At 46.3% G+C, this 20,000-nt stretch overlaps 1 protein-coding gene across 1 annotated transcript in view; it reads left to right on the forward strand.

Annotated features, from left to right (window-relative positions):
- Positions 1–20,000, forward strand: part of LOC115124695 (calcium/calmodulin-dependent protein kinase kinase 1-like) — a 154,928-nt gene that overhangs the window by 123,785 nt on the left and 11,143 nt on the right. Inside the window, exons 11-13 of the mRNA XM_065023946.1 lie at positions 10,723–10,776; positions 13,848–13,921; positions 17,064–17,151. Coding sequence (XP_064880018.1) covers positions 10,723–10,776; positions 13,848–13,921; positions 17,064–17,151 — 216 coding nt within the window. The remainder of the gene's footprint in view (positions 1–10,722; positions 10,777–13,847; positions 13,922–17,063; positions 17,152–20,000) is intronic.

Genomic DNA, 20,000 nt, shown 5'->3' on the forward strand with positions numbered 1-20,000 from the left:
GCCAGCCCAGGTCTCTGTAGAGCTGTGGATAGTAACGGGTTCTGACAGTTGGTCTGTAGCCAGCCCAGGTCTCTGTAGAGCTGTGGATAGTAACGGGTTCTGACTGTTGGTCTGTAGCCAGCCCAGGTCTCTGTAGAGCTGTGGATAGTAACGGGTTCTGACTGTTGGTCTGTAGCCAGCCCAGGTCTCTGTAGAGCTGTGGATAGTAACGGGTTCTGACTGTTGGTCTGTAGCCAGCCCAGGTCTCTGTAGAGCTGTGGATAGTAACGGGTTCTGACTGTTGGTCTGTAGCCAGCCCAGGTCTCTGTAGAGCTGTGGATAGTAACGGGTTCTGACTGTTGGTCTGTAGCCAGCCCAGGTCTCTGTAGAGCTGTGGATAGTAACGGGTTCTGACTGTTGGTCTGTAGCCAGACCAGGTCTCTGTAGAGCTGTGGATAGTAACGGGTTCTGACTGTTGGTTTGTAGCCAGACCAGGTCTCTGTAGAGCTGTGGATAGTAACGGGTTCTGACTGTTGGTCTGTAGCCAGACCAGGTCTCTGTAGAGCTGTGGATAGTAACGGGTTCTGACTGTTGGTCTGTAGCCAGCCCAGGTCTCTGTAGAGCTGTGGATAGTAACGGGTTCTGACTGTTGGTCTGTAGCCAGCCCAGGTCTCTGTAGAGCTGTGGATAGTAACGGGTTCTGACTGTTGGTCTGTAGCCAGACCAGGTCTCTGTAGAGCTGTGGATAGTAACGGGTTCTGACTGTTGGTCTGTAGCCAGCCCAGGTCTCTGTAGAGCTGTGGATAGTAACGGGTTCTGACTGTTGGTCTGTAGCCAGCCCAGGTCTCTGTAGAGCTGTGGATAGTAACGGGTTCTGACTGTTGGTCTGTAGCCAGCCCAGGTCTCTGTAGAGCTGTGGATAGTAACGGGTTCTGACGGCACCAGCTGTGGAACTAGCGGAGGAACGAGAGGCAGAACAGGAGGAAGGGGGCAGAGCAGTCTCTCTCTCTCTCTCTCTCTTCTCTCTCCTCTCTCTCTCTCTCTCTCTCTCTCTCTCTCTCTCTCTCTCTCTCTCTCTCTCTCTCTCTCAATTCAATTCAATTCAATTCAAGGGGCTTTATTGGCATGGGAAACATGTGTTAACATTGCCAAAGCAAGTGAGGTAGATAATATACAAAAGTGAAATAAACAATAAAAATGAACAGTAAACATTACACAAACAGATATTTCAAATCAATAAAGACATGACAAATGTCATATTATACATATACAGTCTCTCTCTCTCTCTCTCTCTCTCTCTCTCTCTCTCTCCCCTCTCCCTCTCTCTCCCCTCTCCCTCCTCTCCCTCTTTCCTCTCCCTCTTTCCTCTCTTCTCTCCCTCTCTCTCCTCTCCCTCTCTCTCTTTGTCTCTCTTTCTCTCCGTTTCCCTCCCTGCATGTTGATTTAGCAACAAGCGTCAGGCAGCGAGGAGAGGAGAGGAGAGGAGAGGAGAGGAGAGGAGAGGAGAGGAGAGGAGCCCACCACTGGGCAGAACATCACAGCAGCTGCAGCAGCTCTCTCTCTCTCTCTCTCTCTCTCCTTCAGTGTGCTGCTTTGACTGACTGTTTCTATTTAATCTGCCCACACACTTTTTAAAATAACTCATTCATTTTCAGGACTATTTTCTGGGTAAATCCCCCAATGGCAGTTTTATTTGATGGGTTTGGTCAGGAACAGGCAGAACTGTATGAGACTGACTACTGTAGACCAGAGGTTCCCAAACTCCTCCACCTCTGGGGGCAGGTTGACTTGTTTTGCCCTATCACTATACAGCTGACTGAAATACTGCTGCTGTAGGCTGCTAGCCTTCCTTTTGGCTGTCTGACTTCAAGGAACATGTGCTGTACAAGTGTCTCTCCTGTTCTGATTAGCCCAGTAGTCCTTGAGTGATTAGTAACTCCCCGAGCCTCGTTGAAGAGCGAACGCTGTACGCTGCTCATTGACATTTACATATTCTATATACAGCAGCACAACACTTCTACAGTCTAAATTATTTGATTTTCAGACGCTCCCATGTCACTGGAAGATGTTTAAAAGCAGGTTGGGTTGATGATGGACACAGAACCATTTCCCATGAGCATTAGCAGTATGACATTAGGAGAGAGAGAAAGACTACTCTGCAGGTTGGGTTGATGATGGACACAGAACCATTTCCCATGAGCATTAGCAGTATGACATTAGGAGAGAGAGAAAGACTACTCTGCAGGTTGGGTTGATGATGGACACAGAACCATTTCCCATGAGCATTAGCAGTATGACATTAGGAGAGAGAGAAAGACTACTCTGCAGGTTGGGTTGATGATGGACACAGAACCATTTCCCATGAGCATTAGCAGTATGACATTAGAGAGAGAGAAAGACTACTCTGCAGGTTGGGTTGATGATGGACACAGAACCATTTCCCATGAGCATTAGCAGTATGACATTAGGAGAGAGAGAAAGACTACTCTGCAGGTTGGGTTGATGATGGACACAGAACCATTTCCCATGAGCATTAGCAGTATGACATTAGGAGAGAGAGAAAGACTACTCTGCAGGTTGGGTTGATGATGAACACAGAACCATTTCCCATGAGCATTAGCAGTATGACATTAGGAGAGAGAGAAAGACTACTCTGCAGTTTGGGTTGATGATGGACACAGAACCATTTCCCATGAGCATTAGCAGTATGACATTAGGAGAGAGAGAAAGACTACTCTGCAGGTTGGGTTGATGATGGACACAGAACCATTTCCCATGAGCATTAGCAGTATGACATTAGGAGAGAGAGAAAGACTACTCTGCAGGTTGGGTTGATGATGGACACAGAACCATTTCCCATGAGCATTAGCAGTATGACATTAGGAGAGAGAGAAAGACTACTCTGCAGGTTGGGTTGATGATGGACACAGAACCATTTCCCATGAGCATTAGCAGTATGACATTAGGAGAGAGAGAAAGACTACTCTGCAGGTTGGGTTGATGATGGACACAGAACCATTTCCCATGAGCATTAGCAGTATGACATTAGGAGAGAGAAAGACTACTCTGCAGTTTGGGTTGATGATGGACACAGAACCATTTCCCATGAGCATTAGCAGTATGACATTAGGAGAGAGAGAAAGACTACTCTGCAGGTTGGGTTGATGATGGACACAGAACCATTTCCCATGAACATTAGCAGTATGACATTAGGAGAGAGAGAAAGACTACTCTGCAGGTTGGGTTGATGATGGACACAGAACCATTTCCCATGAGCATTAGCAGTATGACATTAGGAGAGAGAAAGACTACTCTGCAGGTTGGGTTGATGATGAACACAGAACCATTTCCCATGAGCATTAGCAGTATGACATTAGGAGAGAGAGAAAGACTACTCTGCAGTTTGGGTTGATGATGGACACAGAACCATTTCCCATGAGCATTAGCAGTATGACATTAGGAGAGAGAGAAAGACTACTCTGCAGGTTGGGTTGATGATGAACACAGAACCATTTCCCATGAGCATTAGCAGTATGACATTAGGAGAGAGAGAAAGACTACTCTGCAGGTTGGGTTGATGATGGACACAGAACCATTTCCCATGAACATTAGCAGTATGACATTAGGAGAGAGAGAAAGACTACTCTGCAGGTTGGGTTGATGATGGACACAGAACCATTTCCCATGAGCATTAGCAGTATGACATTAGGAGAGAGAGAAAGACTACTCTGCAGGTTGGGTTGATGATGAACACAGAACCATTTCCCATGAGCATTAGCAGTATGACATTAGGAGAGAGAAAGACTACTCTGCAGGTTGGGTTGATGATGGACACAGAACCATTTCCCATGAGCATTAGCAGTATGACATTAGGAGAGAGAGAAAGACTACTCTGCAGGTTGGGTTGATGATGGACACAGAACCATTTCCCATGAACATTAGCAGTATGACATTAGGAGAGAGAGAAAGACTACTCTGCAGGTTGGGTTGATGATGGACACAGAACCATTTCCCATGAGCATTAGCAGTATGACATTAGGAGAGAGAGAAAGACTACTCTGCAGGTTGGGTTGATGATGGACACAGAACCATTTCCCATGAGCATTAGCAGTATGACATTAGGGAGAGAGAAAGACTACTCTGCAGGTTGGGTTGATGATGGACACAGAACCATTTCCCATGAGCATTAGCAGTATGACATTAGGAGAGAGAAAGACTACTCTGCAGGTTGGGTTGATGATGAACACAGAACCATTTCCCATGAGCATTAGCAGTATGACATTAGGAGAGAGAGAAATACTACTCTGCAGGTTGGGTTGATGATGGACACAGAACCATTTCCCATGAGCATTAGCAGTATGACATTAGGAGAGAGAGAAAGACTACTCTGCAGGTTGGGTTGATGATGGACACAGAACCATTTCCCATGAGCATTAGCAGTATGACATTAGGAGAGAGAGAAAGACTACTCTGCAGGTTGGGTTGATGATGGACACAGAACCATTTCCCATGAGCATTAGCAGTATGACATTAGGAGAGAGAGAAAGACTACTCTGCAGGTTGGGTTGATGATGGACACAGAACCATTTCCCATGAGCATTAGCAGTATGACATTAGGAGAGAGAGAAAGACTACTCTGCAGGTTGGGTTGATGATGGACACAGAACCAGATGACCATTTGGACACAGAACCATTTCCCATGAGCATTAGCAGTATGACATTAGGAGAGAGAGAAAGACTACTCTGCAGGTTGGGTTGATGATGGACACAGAACCATTTCCCATGAGCATTAGCAGTATGACATTAGGAGAGAGAGAAAGACTACTCTGCAGGTTGGGTTGATGATGGACACAGAACCATTTCCCATGAGCATTAGCAGTATGACATTAGGAGAGAGAGAAAGACTACTCTGCAGGTTGGGTTGATGATGGACACAGAACCATTTCCCATGAGCATTAGCAGTATGACATTAGGAGAGAGAGAAAGACTACTCTGCAGGTTGGGTTGATGATGGACACAGAACCATTTCCCATTAGCAGAGACATTAGCAGTATGACCATTTTGAACATTAGCAGATGAGAGAAAGACTACTCTGCAGGTTGGGTTGATGATGGACACAGAACCATTTCCCATGAGCATTAGCAGTATGACATTAGGGAGAGAGAAAGACTGCAGGTTGGGTTGATGATGGACACAGAACCATTTCTGAACATTAGGTATTGGGTTGAGGTTGGGTTGATGGACACAGAACCATTTCCCATGAGCATTAGCAGTATGACATTAGGAGAGAGAGAAAGACTACTCTGCAGGTTGGGTTGATGATGAACACAGAACCATTTCCCATGAGCATTAGCAGTATGACATTAGGAGAGAGAGAAATACTACTCTGCAGGTTGGGTTGATGATGGACACAGAACCATTTTCCATGAGCATTAGCAGTATGACATTAGGAGAGAGAGAAAGACTACTCTGCAGTTTGGGTTGATGATGGACACAGAACCATTTCCCATGAGCATTAGCAGTATGACATTAGGAGAGAGAGAAAGACTACTCTGCAGGTTGGGTTGATGATGGACACAGAACCATTTCCCATGAGCATTAGCAGTATGATATTAGGAGAGAGAGAAACACTACTCTGCAGGTTGGGTTGATGATGGACACAGAACCATTTCCCATGAACATTAGCAGTATGACATTAGGAGAGAGAGAAAGACTACTCTGCAGGTTGGGTTGATGATGGACACAGAACCATTTCCCATGAGCATTAGCAGTATGACATTAGGAGAGGGAGAAAGACTACTCTGCAGGTTGGGTTGATGATGAACACAGAACCATTTCCCATGAGCATTAGCAGTATGACATTAGGAGAGAGAGAAAGACTACTCTGCAGTTTGGGTTGATGATGGACACAGAACCATTTCCCATGAGCATTAGCAGTATGACATTAGGAGAGAGAGAAAGACTACTCTGCAGGTTGGGTTGATGATGGACACAGAACCATTTCCCATGAGCATTAGCAGTATGACATTAGGAGAGAGAGAAAGACTACTCTGCAGGTTGGGTTGATGATGGACACAGAACCATTTCCCATGAGCATTAGCAGTATGACATTAGAGAGAGAGAAAGACTACTCTGCAGGTTGGGTTGATGATGGACACAGAACCATTTCCCATGAGCATTAGCAGTATGACATTAGGAGAGAGAGAAAGACTACTCTGCAGGTTGGGTTGATGATGGACACAGAACCATTTCCCATGAGCATTAGCAGTATGACATTAGGAGAGAGAGAAATACTACTCTGCAGGTTGGGTTGATGATGGACACAGAACCATTTCCCATGAGCATTAGCAGTATGACATTAGGAGAGAGAGAAAGACTACTCTGCAGGTTGGGTTGATGATGGACACAGAACCATTTCCCATGAGCATTAGCAGTATGCAGTATTAGCATTAGCAGTACTTACTTCCGGCGCCGACTGAGATGGCCGCCTCGCTTCGCGTTCCTAGGAAACTATGCAGTTTTTTGTTTTTTTACGTGTTATTTCTTACATTAGTACCCCAGGTCATCTTAGGTTTCATTACATACAGTCGAGAAGAACTACTGAATATAAGATCAGCGCCAACTCACCATCAGTACGACCAAGAATATGTTTTCCGCGACGCGGATCCGGTGTTCTGCCTTACAAACAGGACAACGGAATGGATCGCATGCAGCGACCCAAGGAAACGACTCCGAAAAAGAGGGAAACGAGGCGGTGTTCTGGTCAGACTCCGAAAAAGGGCACATCGCGCACCACTCCCCAGCATTCTTCTTGCCAATGTCCAGTCTCTTGACAACAAGGTTGACGAAATCCGAGCAAGGGTAGCATTCCAGAGGGACATCAGAGACTGCAACGTTCTCTGCTTCACAGAAACATGGCTTACTGGGAAGACGCTATCCGATGCGGTGCAGCCAACGGGTTTCTCCACGCATCGCGCCGACAGAAACAAACATCTTTCTGGTAAGAAGAGTGGCGGGGCGTATGCCTCATGACTAACGAGACATGGTGTGATGAAGGAAACATACAGGAACTCAAATCCTTCTGTTCTCCTGATTTAGAATTCCTCACAATCAAATGTAGACCGCATTATCTTCCAAGAGAATTCTCCTCGATTATAATCACAGCCGTATATATCCCCCCAAGCAGACACATCGATGGCTCTGAACGAACTTTATTTAACTCTTTGCAAACTGGAAACCATTTATCCGGAGGCTGCATTCATTGTAGCTGGGGATTTTAACAAAGCTAATCTGAAAACAAGACTCCTAAATTTTACCAGCATATCGATTGCGCAACCAGGGGTGGTAAAACCTTGGATCATTGTTACTCTAACTTCCGCGACGCATATAAGGCCCTGCCCCGCCCCCTTTCGGAAAAGCTGACCACGACTCCATTTTGCTGATCCCTGCCTACAGGCAGAAACTAAAACAAGAGGCTCCCACGCTGAGGTCTGTCCAACGCTGGTCAGACCAAGCTGACTCCACACTCCAAGACTGCTTCCATCACGTGGACTGGGACATGTTTCGTATTGCGTCAGATGGAAATATTGACGAATACGCTGATTCGGTGTGCGAGTTCATTAGAACGTGCGTCGAAGATGTCGTTCCCATAGCAACGATAAAAACATTCCCAAACCAGAAACCGTGGATTGATGGCAGCATTCGCGTGAAACTGAAAGCGCGAACCACTGCTTTTAATCAGGGCAAGGTGTCTGGTAATATGTCCGAATATAAACAATGCAGCTATTCCCTCCGCAAGGCTATTAAACAAGCTAAGCGTCAGTACAGAGACAAAGTGGAATCTCAATTCAATGGCTCAGACACAAGAGGCATGTGGCAGGGTCTACAGTCAATCACGGACTACAAGAAGAAACCCAGCCCAGTCACGGACCAGGATGTCTTGCTCCCAGGCAGACTAAATAACTTTTTGCCCGCTTTGAGGACAATACAGTGCCACTGACACGGCCTGCAACGAAAACATGCGGTCTCTCCTTCACTGCAGCCGAGGTGAGTAAGACATTTAAACGTGTTAACCCTCGCAAGGCTGCAGGCCCAGACGGCATCCCCAGCCGCGCCCTCAGAGCATGCGCAGACCAGCTGGCCGGTGTGTTTACGGACATATTCAATCAATCCCTATACCAGTCTGCTGTTCCCACATGCTTCAAGAGGGCCACCATTGTTCCTGTTCCCAAGAAAGCTAAGGTAACTGAGCTAAACGACTACCGCCCGTAGCACTCACTTCCGTCATCATGAAGTGCTTTGAGAGACTAGTCAAGGACCATATCACCTCCACCCTACCTGACACCCTAGACCCACTCCAATTTGCTTACCGCCCAAATAGGTCCACAGACGATGCAATCTCAACCACACTGCACACTGCCCTAACCCACCTGGACAAGAGGAATACCTATGTGAGAATGCTGTTCATCGACTACAGCTTGGCATTCAATACCATAGTACCCTCCAAGCTCGTCATCAAGCTCGAGACCCTGGGTCTCGACCCCGCCCTGTGCAACTGGGTACTGGACTTCCTGATGGGCCGCCCACAGGTGGTGAGGGTAGGCAACAACATCTCCTCCCCGCTGATCCTCAACACGGGGGCCCCACAAGGGGTGCGTTCTGAGCCCTCTCCTGTACTCCCTGTTCACCCACGACTGCGTGGCCATGCACGCCTCCAACTCAATCATCAAGTTTGCGGACGACACAACAGTGGTAGGCTTGATTACCAACAACGACGAGACGGCCTACAGGGAGGAGGTGAGGGCCCTCGGAGTGTGGTGTCAGGAAAATAACCTCACACTCAACGTCAACAAAACTAAGGAGATGATTGTGGACTTCAGGAAACAGCAGAGGGAACACCCCCTATCCACATCGATGGATCAGTAGTGGAGAGGGTAGCAAGTTTTAAGTTCCTCGGCATACACATCACAGACAAACTGAATTGGTCCACTCACACTGACAGCGTCGTGAAGAAGGCGCAGCAGCGCCTCTTCAACCTCAGGAGGCTGAAGAAATTCGGCTTGTCACCAAAAGCACTCACAAACTTCTACAGATGCACAATCGAGAGCATCCTGGCGGGCTGTATCACCGCCTGGTACGGCAACTGCTCCGCCCTCAACCGTAAGGCTCTCCAGAGGGTAGTGAGGTCTGCACAACGCATCACCGGGGCAAACTACCTGCCCTCCAGGACACCTACACCACCCGATGTTACAGGAAGGCCATAAAGATCATCAAGGACATCAACCACCCGAACCACTGCCTGTTCACCCCGCTATCATCCAGAAGGCGAGGTCAGTACAGGTGCATCAAAGCTGGGACCGAGAGACTGAAAACAGCTTCTATCTCAAGGCCATCAGACTGTTAAACAGCCACCACTAACATTGAGTGGCTGCTGCCAACACACTGTCATTGACACTGACCCAACTCCAGCCACTTTAATAATGGGAATTGATGGGAAATGATGTAAATATATCACTAGCCACTTTAAACAATGCTACCTTATATAATGTTACTTACCCTACATTATTCATCTCATATGCATATGTATATACTGTACTCTAGATCATCGACTGCATTCTTATGTCACTAGCCACTTTAACTATGCCACTTTGTTTACTTTGTCTACATACTCATCTCATATGTATATACTGTACTCGATACCATCTACTGTATGCTGCTCTGTACCATCACTCATTCATATATCCTTATGCACATATTCCTTATCCCCTTACACTGTGTATAAGACAGTAGTTTTGGAATTGTTAGTTAGATTACTTGTTGGTTATCACTGCATTGTCGGAACTAGAAGCACAAGCATTTCGCTACACTCGCATTAACATCTGCTAACCATGTGTATGTGACAAATAAAATTTGATTTGATTATGACATTAGGAGAGAGAGAAAGACTACTCTGCAGGTTGGGTTGATGATGGACACAGAACCATTTCCCATGAGCATTAGCAGTATGACATTAGGAGAGAGAGAAAGACTACTCTGCAGGTTGGGTTGATGATGGACACAGAACCATTTCCCATGAGCATTAGCAGTATGATATTAGGAGAGAGAGAAAGACTACTCTGCAGGTTGGGTTGATGATGGACACAGAACCATTTCCCATGAGCATTAGCAGTATGATATTAGGAGAGAGAGAAAGACTACTCTGCAGGTTGGGTTGATGATGGACTATGAATGTTGGGTGCTTGTCTATCTGTCTGTATCTATCTGTCTATACTGTCTGTCCGTCTGCTACTGTTTATAGTGATACATCTCCTCCAACCCTTCTACTGCTACTGTTTATAGTGATACATCTCCTCCAACCCTTCTACTGCTACTGTTTATAGTGATACATCTCCTCCAACCCTTCTACTGCTACTGTTTATAGTGATACATCTCCTCCAACCCTTCTACTTCTAATGTTTATAGTGATACATCTCCTCCAACCCTTCTACTGCTACTGTTTATAGTGATACATCTCCTCCAACCCTTCTACTGTTTATAGTGATACATCTCCTCCAACCCTTCTACTGCTACTGTTTATAGTGATACATCTCCTCCAACCCTTCTACTGCTACTGTTTATAGTGATACATCTCCTCCAACCCTTCTACTGCTACTGTTTATAGTGATACATCTCCTCCAACCCTTCTACTGCTACTGTTTATAGTGATACATCTCCTCCAACCCTTCTACTGCTACTGTTTTTCAGGCGTTGGACGTATGGGCCATGGGAGTAACTCTCTACTGCTTTGTGTTTGGGAAGGTAAGCCAACAGTCCATTTTACTCCTCTTGTTACTTCCTCCCAGCCTACTTGTTTGTTTAGTTACATCTTCTGGAAGAAGTGTTTCTCTCGTGTACCTCTATTGGTGATGAAATATTGATGAAATGCCGGACAATATGAAAAGAAACTATCTGAACCGACACCGTTTGGTTTGGGTCAGCACGATAGTGGGGAACAGGGTAGATTTGTCTGTTCAAAAGACCAGCACATGGACCGTGTTCTATTGTAAAGGAAGAGACTGTAACATGGATCGTGTTCTATTGTTGTAGAGACAGAGACTGTAACATGGACTGTGTTCTATTGTTGTAGAGACAGAGACTGTAACATGGACTGTGTTCTATTGTAAAGGAAGAGACTGTAACATGGACCGTGTTGTATTGTTGTAGAGACAGAGACTGTAACATGGACCGTGTTCTATTGTTGTAGAGACAGAGACTGTAACATGGACCGTGTTGTATTGTTGTAGAGACAGAGACTGTAACATGGACCGTGTTTTATTGTTGTAGAGACAGAGACTGTAACATGGATCGTGTTCTATTGTTGTAGAGACAGAGACTGTAACATGGACTGTGTTGTAGAGACAGAGACTGTAACATGGACCGTGTTCTATTGTTGTAGAGACAGAGACTGTAACATGGACTGTGTTCTATTGTTGTAGAGACTGAGACTGTAACATGGACCGTGTTGTATTGTTGTAGAGACAGAGACTGTAACATGGACCGTGTTCTATTGTAAAGGAAGAGACTGTAACATGGACCGTGTTCTATTGTTGTAGAGACAGAGACTGTAACATGGACCGTGTTCTATTGTTGTAGAGACAGAGACTGTAACATGGACCGTGTTCTATTGTTGTAGAGACAGAGACTGTAACATGGACCGTGTTTTATTGTTGTAGAGACAGAGACTGTAACATGGACCGTGTTTTATTGTTGTAGAGACAGAGACTGTAACATGGACCGTGTTGTATTGTTGTAGAGACAGAGACTGTAACATGGACCGTGTTTTATTGTTGTAGAGACAGAGACTGTAACATGGACCGTGTTCTATTGTTGTAGAGACAGAGACTGTAACATGGACCGTGTTGTATTGTTGTAGAGACAGAGACTGTAACATGGACCGTGTTCTATTGTTGTAGAGACAGAGACTGTAACATGGACTGTGTTGTATTGTTGTAGAGACAGAGACTGTAACATGGACCGTGTTCTATTGTTGTAGAGACAGAGACTGTAACATGGACCGTGTTGTATTGTTGTAGAGACAGAGACTGTAACATGGACCGTGTTCTATTGTTGTAGAGACAGAGACTGTAACATGGACTGTGTTGTATTGTTGTAGAGACAGAGACTGTAACATGGACCGTGTTCTATTGTTGTAGAGACAGAGACTGTAACATGGACCGTGTTGTATTGTTGTAGAGACAGAGACTGTAACATGGACCGTGTTCTATTGTTGTAGAGACAGAGACTGTAACATGGACTGTGTTGTATTGTTGTAGAGACAGAGACTGTAACATGGACCGTGTTCTATTGTTGTAGAGACAGAGACTGTAACATGGACCGTGTTCTATTGTTGTAGAGACAGAGACTGTAACATGGACCGTGTTCTATTGTTGTAGAGACAGAGACTGTAACATGGACCGTGTTCTATTGTTGTAGAGACAGAGACTGTAACATGGACCGTGTTTTATTGTTGTAGAGACAGAGACTGTAACATGGACCGTGTTGTATTGTTGTAGAGACAGAGACTGTAACATGGACCGTGTTTTATTGTTGTAGAGACAGAGACTGTAACATGGACCGTGTTCTATTGTTGTAGAGACAGAGACTGTAACATGGACCGTGTTGTATTGTTGTAGAGACAGAGACTGTAACATGGACCGTGTTCTATTGTTGTAGAGACAGAGACTGTAACATGGACCGTGTTGTATTGTTGTAGAGACAGAGACTGTAACATGGACCGTGTTCTATTGTTGTAGAGACAGAGACTGTAACATGGACCGTGTTGTATTGTTGTAGAGACAGAGACTGTAACATGGACCGTGTTGTATTGTTGTAGAGACAGAGACTGTAACATGGACCGTGTTCTATTGTTGTAGAGACAGAGACTGTAACATGGACCGTGTTCTATTGTTGTAGAGACAGAGTCTGTAACATGGACCGTGTTCTATTGTTGTAGAGACAGAGACTGTAACATGGACCGTGTTCTATTGTTGTAGAGACAGAGACTGTAACATGGACCGTGTTCTATTGTTGTAGAGACAGAGACTGTAACATGGACCGTGTTCTATTGTTGTAGAGACAGAGACTGTAACATGGACCGTGTTCTATTGTTGTAGAGACAGAGACTGTAACATGGACCGTGTTCTATTGTTGTAGAGACAGAGACTGTAACATGGACCGTGTTCTATTGTTGTAGAGGCAGAGACTGTAACATGGACCGTGTTCTATTGTAAAGGAAGAGACTGTAACATGGACCGTGTTCTATTGTTGTAGAGACAGAGACTGTAACATGGACCGTGTTCTATTGTTGTAGAGACAGAGACTGTAACATGGACCGTGTTCTATTGTTGTAGAGACAGAGACTGTAACATGGACCGTGTTTTATTGTTGTAGAGACAGAGACTGTAACATGGATCGTGTTGTATTGTTGTAGAGACAGAGACTGTAACATGGACCGTGTTCTATTGTTGTAGAGACAGAGACTGTAACATGGACCGTGTTGTATTGTTGTAGAGACAGAGACTGTAACATGGACCGTGTTCTATTGTTGTAGAGACAGAGACTGTAACATGGACTGTGTTGTATTGTTGTAGAGACAGAGACTGTAACATGGACCGAGTCTGGTGCACGTCATATTCATGCTGTTACCTAAGCAGCCGACTTGTTTTGCTCCAAGATGTTCTTAGAATTGTCTTATATGTAATTATAACTCGTAGCTAACTTTTGAACCCTCTCTCCTCTCCTCTCTTCTCCTTTTTTCTCTCCTCTCCTCTCCTCTCCTCTCCTCTCCTCTCCTCTCCTCTCTTCTCCTTTTTTCTCTCCTCTTCACGCAGTGTCCGTTCATTGATGAATACATCCTGGTTCTACACAATAAGATCAGGACTAAATGTGTGGAGTTCCCAGAGTCGTAAGTCTCTCTCTCTCCCATCCCCCATCAACCTTCCTCCTCTTTTTTTATTAAGTGAGACAGACTTGATGTTCCAGCCACCACCACCACAGAACTGAAACCGATGCTGCCAACGTACTATTTCTTACATTGTTACCCCAGGAAACTTACGTCTTATTACATACAGCCGGGAGGAACTATTGGATATAAGAGCAACGTCAACTTACCAACTTTACGACCAGGAATATGACTTTCCCGAAAGCGGATCCTTTGTTTGGTCTACCACGCAGGACAATGGATCGGATCCCAGCAGGCGACCCAAAACAACGGCGCCGCAGAAGGGGTAGACGGAGCTGTGTTCTGGTCAGGTCCGTAGACGGGCACATCGCCCACCGCTCCCGAGTATACTACTCGCCAATGTCCAGTCTCTTGACCACAAGGTAGACGAAATCTGAGCAATGGTTACCTTCCAGAGAGACATCAGAGATTATAACATTCTCTGTTTCATGGAAACATGGCTCACTCGGGATACGTTATCAGAGTCGCTACAGCCACCTGGTTTCTTCACGCATTGCGTCGACAGAAGTCGTGGTGTGATCATGGTGTCGTGGTGTGATCATAACAACATACAGGAACTCAAGTCCTTTTGTTCACCTGACCTAGAATTCCTTACAATAAAATGCCGACCACATCATCTAACAAGAGAATTATATATTATATTATATATTATAGTAGATCCCCCAAGCAGACACCTTAACTTCATTGGACTCTATGTAAACTGGAAACCACATATCCTGAGGCTGCATTTATTGTAGATGGGGATTTTAACAAGGGTAATGAAAACAAGGCTGCCTAAATTCGATCAGCATATCGAATGCGTGACCCGGGCTGGTAAAACCCTGGATCATTGTTATACTAACTTCCACAACGCATACAAAGCCCTCCCTCGGCAAATCTGACCACGACTCCATTTTGTTGCTCCCAGACTACAGACAGAAACTGAAACAGGAAATGCCCGTGCTCAGGTCTGTTCAACGCTGGTCCGACCAATCGGATTCCACGCTTCAAGATTGCTTCAATCACGTGGACTGGGATATGTTCTGGATAGCGTCGGACAACAACATTGATGCTGAATCGGTGAGTGAAGTTATTAGCAAGTGCATCGGTGATGTTGTACCCATGGTGACTATTAAAACCTTCCCCAACCAGAAACCGTGGATTGATGGCAGCATTTGCGCAAAACTGGAAGCGCGAACCACTTCTTTTAATCAGGGCAAGGCGACCGGAAACATGACCGAATACAAACAGTTTAGCTATTCCCTCCGCAAGGCAATCAAACAAGCTAAGCGTCAATATAGAGACAAAGTAGAGTCGCAATTCAACGGCTAAGACACGAGAGGTATGTGGTAGGGTCTACAGTCAAACACGGACTACAAAAAGAAAACCAGCCCATTGCTGACCCCAATGTCTTGCTCCCAGATAAACTAAACAACTTCTTTGCTCGTTTTGACAATACAGTGCCACCGACACGGCCCGCTACCAAAACCTGCGGGCTCTCCATCACCGCAGCCAACGTCAGGAAAACATTTAAACGTGTTAACCCTCGCAAGGCTGCCGGCCCAGACGGCATCCCTAGCCGCGTCTTCAGAGCATACGCAGACCAGCTGGCTGGTGTGTTTATGGACATATTCAATCAATCCCTATCCCAGTCTGCTGTTCCCACATGCTTCAAGAGGGCCACCATTGTTCCTGTTCCCAAGAAAGCTAAGGTAACTGAGCTAAACGACTATCGCCCCATAGCACTCACTTCTGTCATCATGAAGTGCTTTGAGAGACTAGTCAAGGATCTTGTCACCTCCACCCTACCTGACACCCTAGACCCACTTCAATTTGCTTACCGCCCCAATAGGTCCACAGACGACGCAATCAGACTGCACACTGCCCTAACCCATCTGGACAAGAGGAACACCTGTGTAAGAATGATGTTCATTGACTACAGCTCAGCATTTAACACTGTAGTACCCTCCAAACTCATCATTAAGCTCGAGACCCTGGCTCTCGACCCCGCCCTGTGCAACTGGGTCCTGGACTTTCTGACAGAACGCCCCTAGGTGGTGAGGGTAACTAACAATATCTCCTCTCCGCTGATTCTCAACACTGGGGCCCCACAAGGGTGCGTTCTCAGCCCTCTGCTGTACTCCGTGTTCACCCATGACTGCGTGGCCATGCACGCCTCCAACTCAATCATCAAGTTTGCAGATGACACTTCGTCAACAAAACAAAGGAGATGATCGTGGACTGTTCACCCCGCTATCATCCAGAAGGCGAGGTCGGTACAGGTGCATCAAAGCTGGGACCGAGAGACTGAAAAACAGCTTTGATCTCAAAGCCATCAGACTGTTAAACAGCCATCACTAACATTGCTGCCCCCTATCCCAAACAGGTTAATGAAAACACCTCGTAATAACACTGCCTGGGCTATCTTAATGAAAACACCTCCTAATAACACTGCCTGGGTTATCTTAATGAAAACACCTCGTAATAACACTGCCTGGGCTATCTTAATGAAAACACCTCCTAATAACACTGCCTGGGCTATCTTAATGAAAACACCTCGTAATAACACTGCCTGGGCTATCTTAATGAAAACACCTCCTAATAACACTGCCTGGGCTATCTTAATGAAAACACCTCGTAATACCACTGCCTGGGCTATCTTAATGAAAACACCTCCTAATAACACTGCCTGGGCTATCTTAATGAAAACACCTCCTAATAACACTGCCTGGGCTATCTTAATGAAAACACCTCGTAATAACACTGCCTTGGCTATCTTAATGAAAACACCTCGTAATAACACTGCCTGGGCTATCTTAACTTCCACCGCTGTTATTATTTAACACTGGTACTGCTGGAGGTAAGTCAGCCTTGTCCGAGCGAGAACGGCCTACAGGGCATGAGCCATCTCCTGTTTCTGTAGCATGAGGCAGCCTGGTGTACGAGTACTCCCCCTGTACAGGACGCTAGTCTGTCCCAGGGCCTTACCCCTAATTCCAATGCTGAGTGCCAAGCAGATTATGTTATACCTTGATTAATACTGTACCAGCCCTGACCTCTGTGTATCTGACCTCTGTGTGTGTTGTGTGTTTGTTTGTTCCTGTAGGCCAGAGATTAGTGAAGAGCTGAAGACTCTGATCCAGAGAATGTTGGACAAGAACCCAGACACCAGGATCACCATACCTGAGATCAAGGTGAGGGGAGGAGCTTCACCCTCATCCCTCTGAGTTAGACCAATGGTACTGTAGGAGGTCTGTATGTATGTTTTTACACAATTAGGACTCATTAATAGGCGGTGCTGAACGTGTCCTCTCCGGCCAGATCAACAGCTGTCCTCTGTGATAAATATCACACACACACACACATGCACACACACACACACACACACACACACACACACACACACACACACAAAGATCAGAGGAGGGAAAGGAAGTCCCCGGACTGAAGGTGAAAGCTGAATCCTGTCCCTGTTGGCCTCTCTGTAAAAGAGACTGAGTTTTAACTTCTCATCTCATCTGTAGTCAGCGTCTCCTCTCTCTCCGGGGACTGTGTGTGTGTGTGGGGGGGGGCTAATTAGTCGCAGTGGTGTCATCCCTTTCCCCTGACACTACCTGCCTCACTGATTCAGCATCACACACATCTGACTCAAATAAGACGTGACACAGTTAGGATAAAATGATTTATTTTTGATGTGAAAATAGTATATTGATGTATAAATAAACGATGTATCACATACCAGTGGCCTAACTGACACCAGTAGCCTAACTGACACCAGTAGCCGAACTGACACCAGTAGCCGAACTGACACCAGTAGCCTAACTGACACCAGTGGCCTAACTGACACCAGTAGCCTAACTGACACCAGTAGCCTAACTGACACCAGTGGCCTAACTGACACCAGTGGCCTAACTGACACTAGTAGCCTAACTGACACCAGTGGCCTAACTGACACCAGTAGCCGAACTGACACCAGTAGCCTAACTGACACTAGTGGCCTAACTGACACCAGTGGCCTAACTGACATCAGTGGCCTAACTGACACCAGTAGCCTAACTGACACCAGTAGCCGAACTGACACCAGTAGCCTAACTGACACTAGTGGCCTAACTGACACCAGTGGCCTAACTGACATCAGTGGCCTAACTGACACCAGTAGCCTAACTGACACCAGTGGCCTAACTGACACCAGTAGCCTAACTGACACCAGTAGCCTAACTGACACCAGTGGCCTAACTGACATCAGTGGCCTAACTGACACCAGTAGCCGAACTGACACCAGTAGCCTAACTGACACCAGTAGCCTAACTGACACCAGTGGCCGAACTGACACCAGTAGCCTAACTGACACCAGTAGCCTAACTGACACCAGTAGCCTACAGTAGCCTAACTGACACCAGTAGCCTAACTGACACCAGTGGCCTAACTGACACTAGTAGCCTAACTGACACCAGTGGCCTAACTGACACTAGTAGCCTAACTGACACCAGTAGCCTAACTGACACCAGTGGCCGAATTGACACCAGTAGCCGAACTGACACCAGTAGCCTAACTGACACCAGTAGCCTAACTGACACCAGTGGCCGAACTGACACCAGTAGCCTAACTGACACCAGTAGCATAACTGACACCAGTAGCATAACTGACACCAGTGGCCGAACTGACACCAGTAGCCTAACTGACACCAGTAGCCTAACTGACACCAGTAGCCTAACTGACACCAGTGGCCTAACTGACACTAGTAGCCTAACTGACACCAGTGGCCTAACTGACACTAGTAGCCTAACTGACACCAGTAGCCTAACTGACACCAGTGGCCGAATTGACACCAGTAGCCGAACTGACACCAGTAGCCTAACTGACACCAGTAGCCTAACTGACACCAGTGGCCGAACTGACACCAGTAGCCTAACTGACACCAGTAGCATAACTGACACCAGTAGCATAACTGACACCAGTGGCCGAACTGACACCAGTAGCCTAACTGACACCAGTAGCCTAACTGACACCAGTAGCCTAACTGACACCAGTGGCCTAACTGACACTAGTAGCCCAACTGACACCAGTGGCCTAACTGACACCAGTGGCCTAACTGACACTAGTAGCCTAACTGACACCAGTGGCCGAATTGACACCAGTAGCCGAACTGACACCAGTAGCCTAACTGACACCAGTAGCCTAACTGACACCAGTGGCCTAACTGACACCAGTGGCCGAACTGACACCAGTACCCTAACTGACACCAGTAGCCTAACTGACACCAGTAGCCTAACTGACACCAGTGGCCGAACTGACACCAGTGGCCGAACTGACACCAGTGGCCTAACTGACTCCAGTAGCCTAACTGACACCAGTACCCTAACTGACACCAGTAGCCGAACTGACACCAGTGGCCGAACTGACACCAGTGGCCGAACTGACACCAGTGGCCTATCTGACACCAGTGGCCTAACTGACACAAGTAGCCTAACTGACACCAGTACCCTAACTGACACCAGTACCCTAACTGACACCAGTGGCCTAACTGACACTAGTGGCCTAACTGACACCAGTAGCCTAACTGACACCAGTGGCCGAACTGACACCAGTAGCCTAACTGACACCAGTGGCCTAACTGACACCAGTAGCCTAACTGACACCAGTAGCCTAACTGACACCAGTAGCCTAACGTATACATTAGAGGCAGGGAGGAAGCCTATCTCCAAATGTTCTCATACACAGAAAAATCACAACCACCCCAGTAAGATGGGCTCCTCTGTTAGCCCTCTGTGGGGATATGGAGAGCCATGGAGAAACTAGACACTATATTAATGTCCATGAAGAGACATGGCACTGAAATGTATGCAACCTCCCTCATTCATATTCTTCTCTGAAACTGATGGCAATTCAATTCTCTTTCAAAACCTGCCCTGCTTTCATTCAAGCACACATCAAATGACTTGTTCTAAAACATGTGTTCTGCCTTCCATGAAATGTTAAGTCCCCGACACACACAGAGGAGGTTCTAACTAGCCAGACCTTTAATTAGGAAAGCCCCTGACAC

The sequence above is a fragment of the Oncorhynchus nerka genome, linkage group LG10, assembly GCF_034236695.1.
Source record: "Oncorhynchus nerka isolate Pitt River linkage group LG10, Oner_Uvic_2.0, whole genome shotgun sequence".
NCBI lineage: Eukaryota > Metazoa > Chordata > Actinopteri > Salmoniformes > Salmonidae > Oncorhynchus > Oncorhynchus nerka.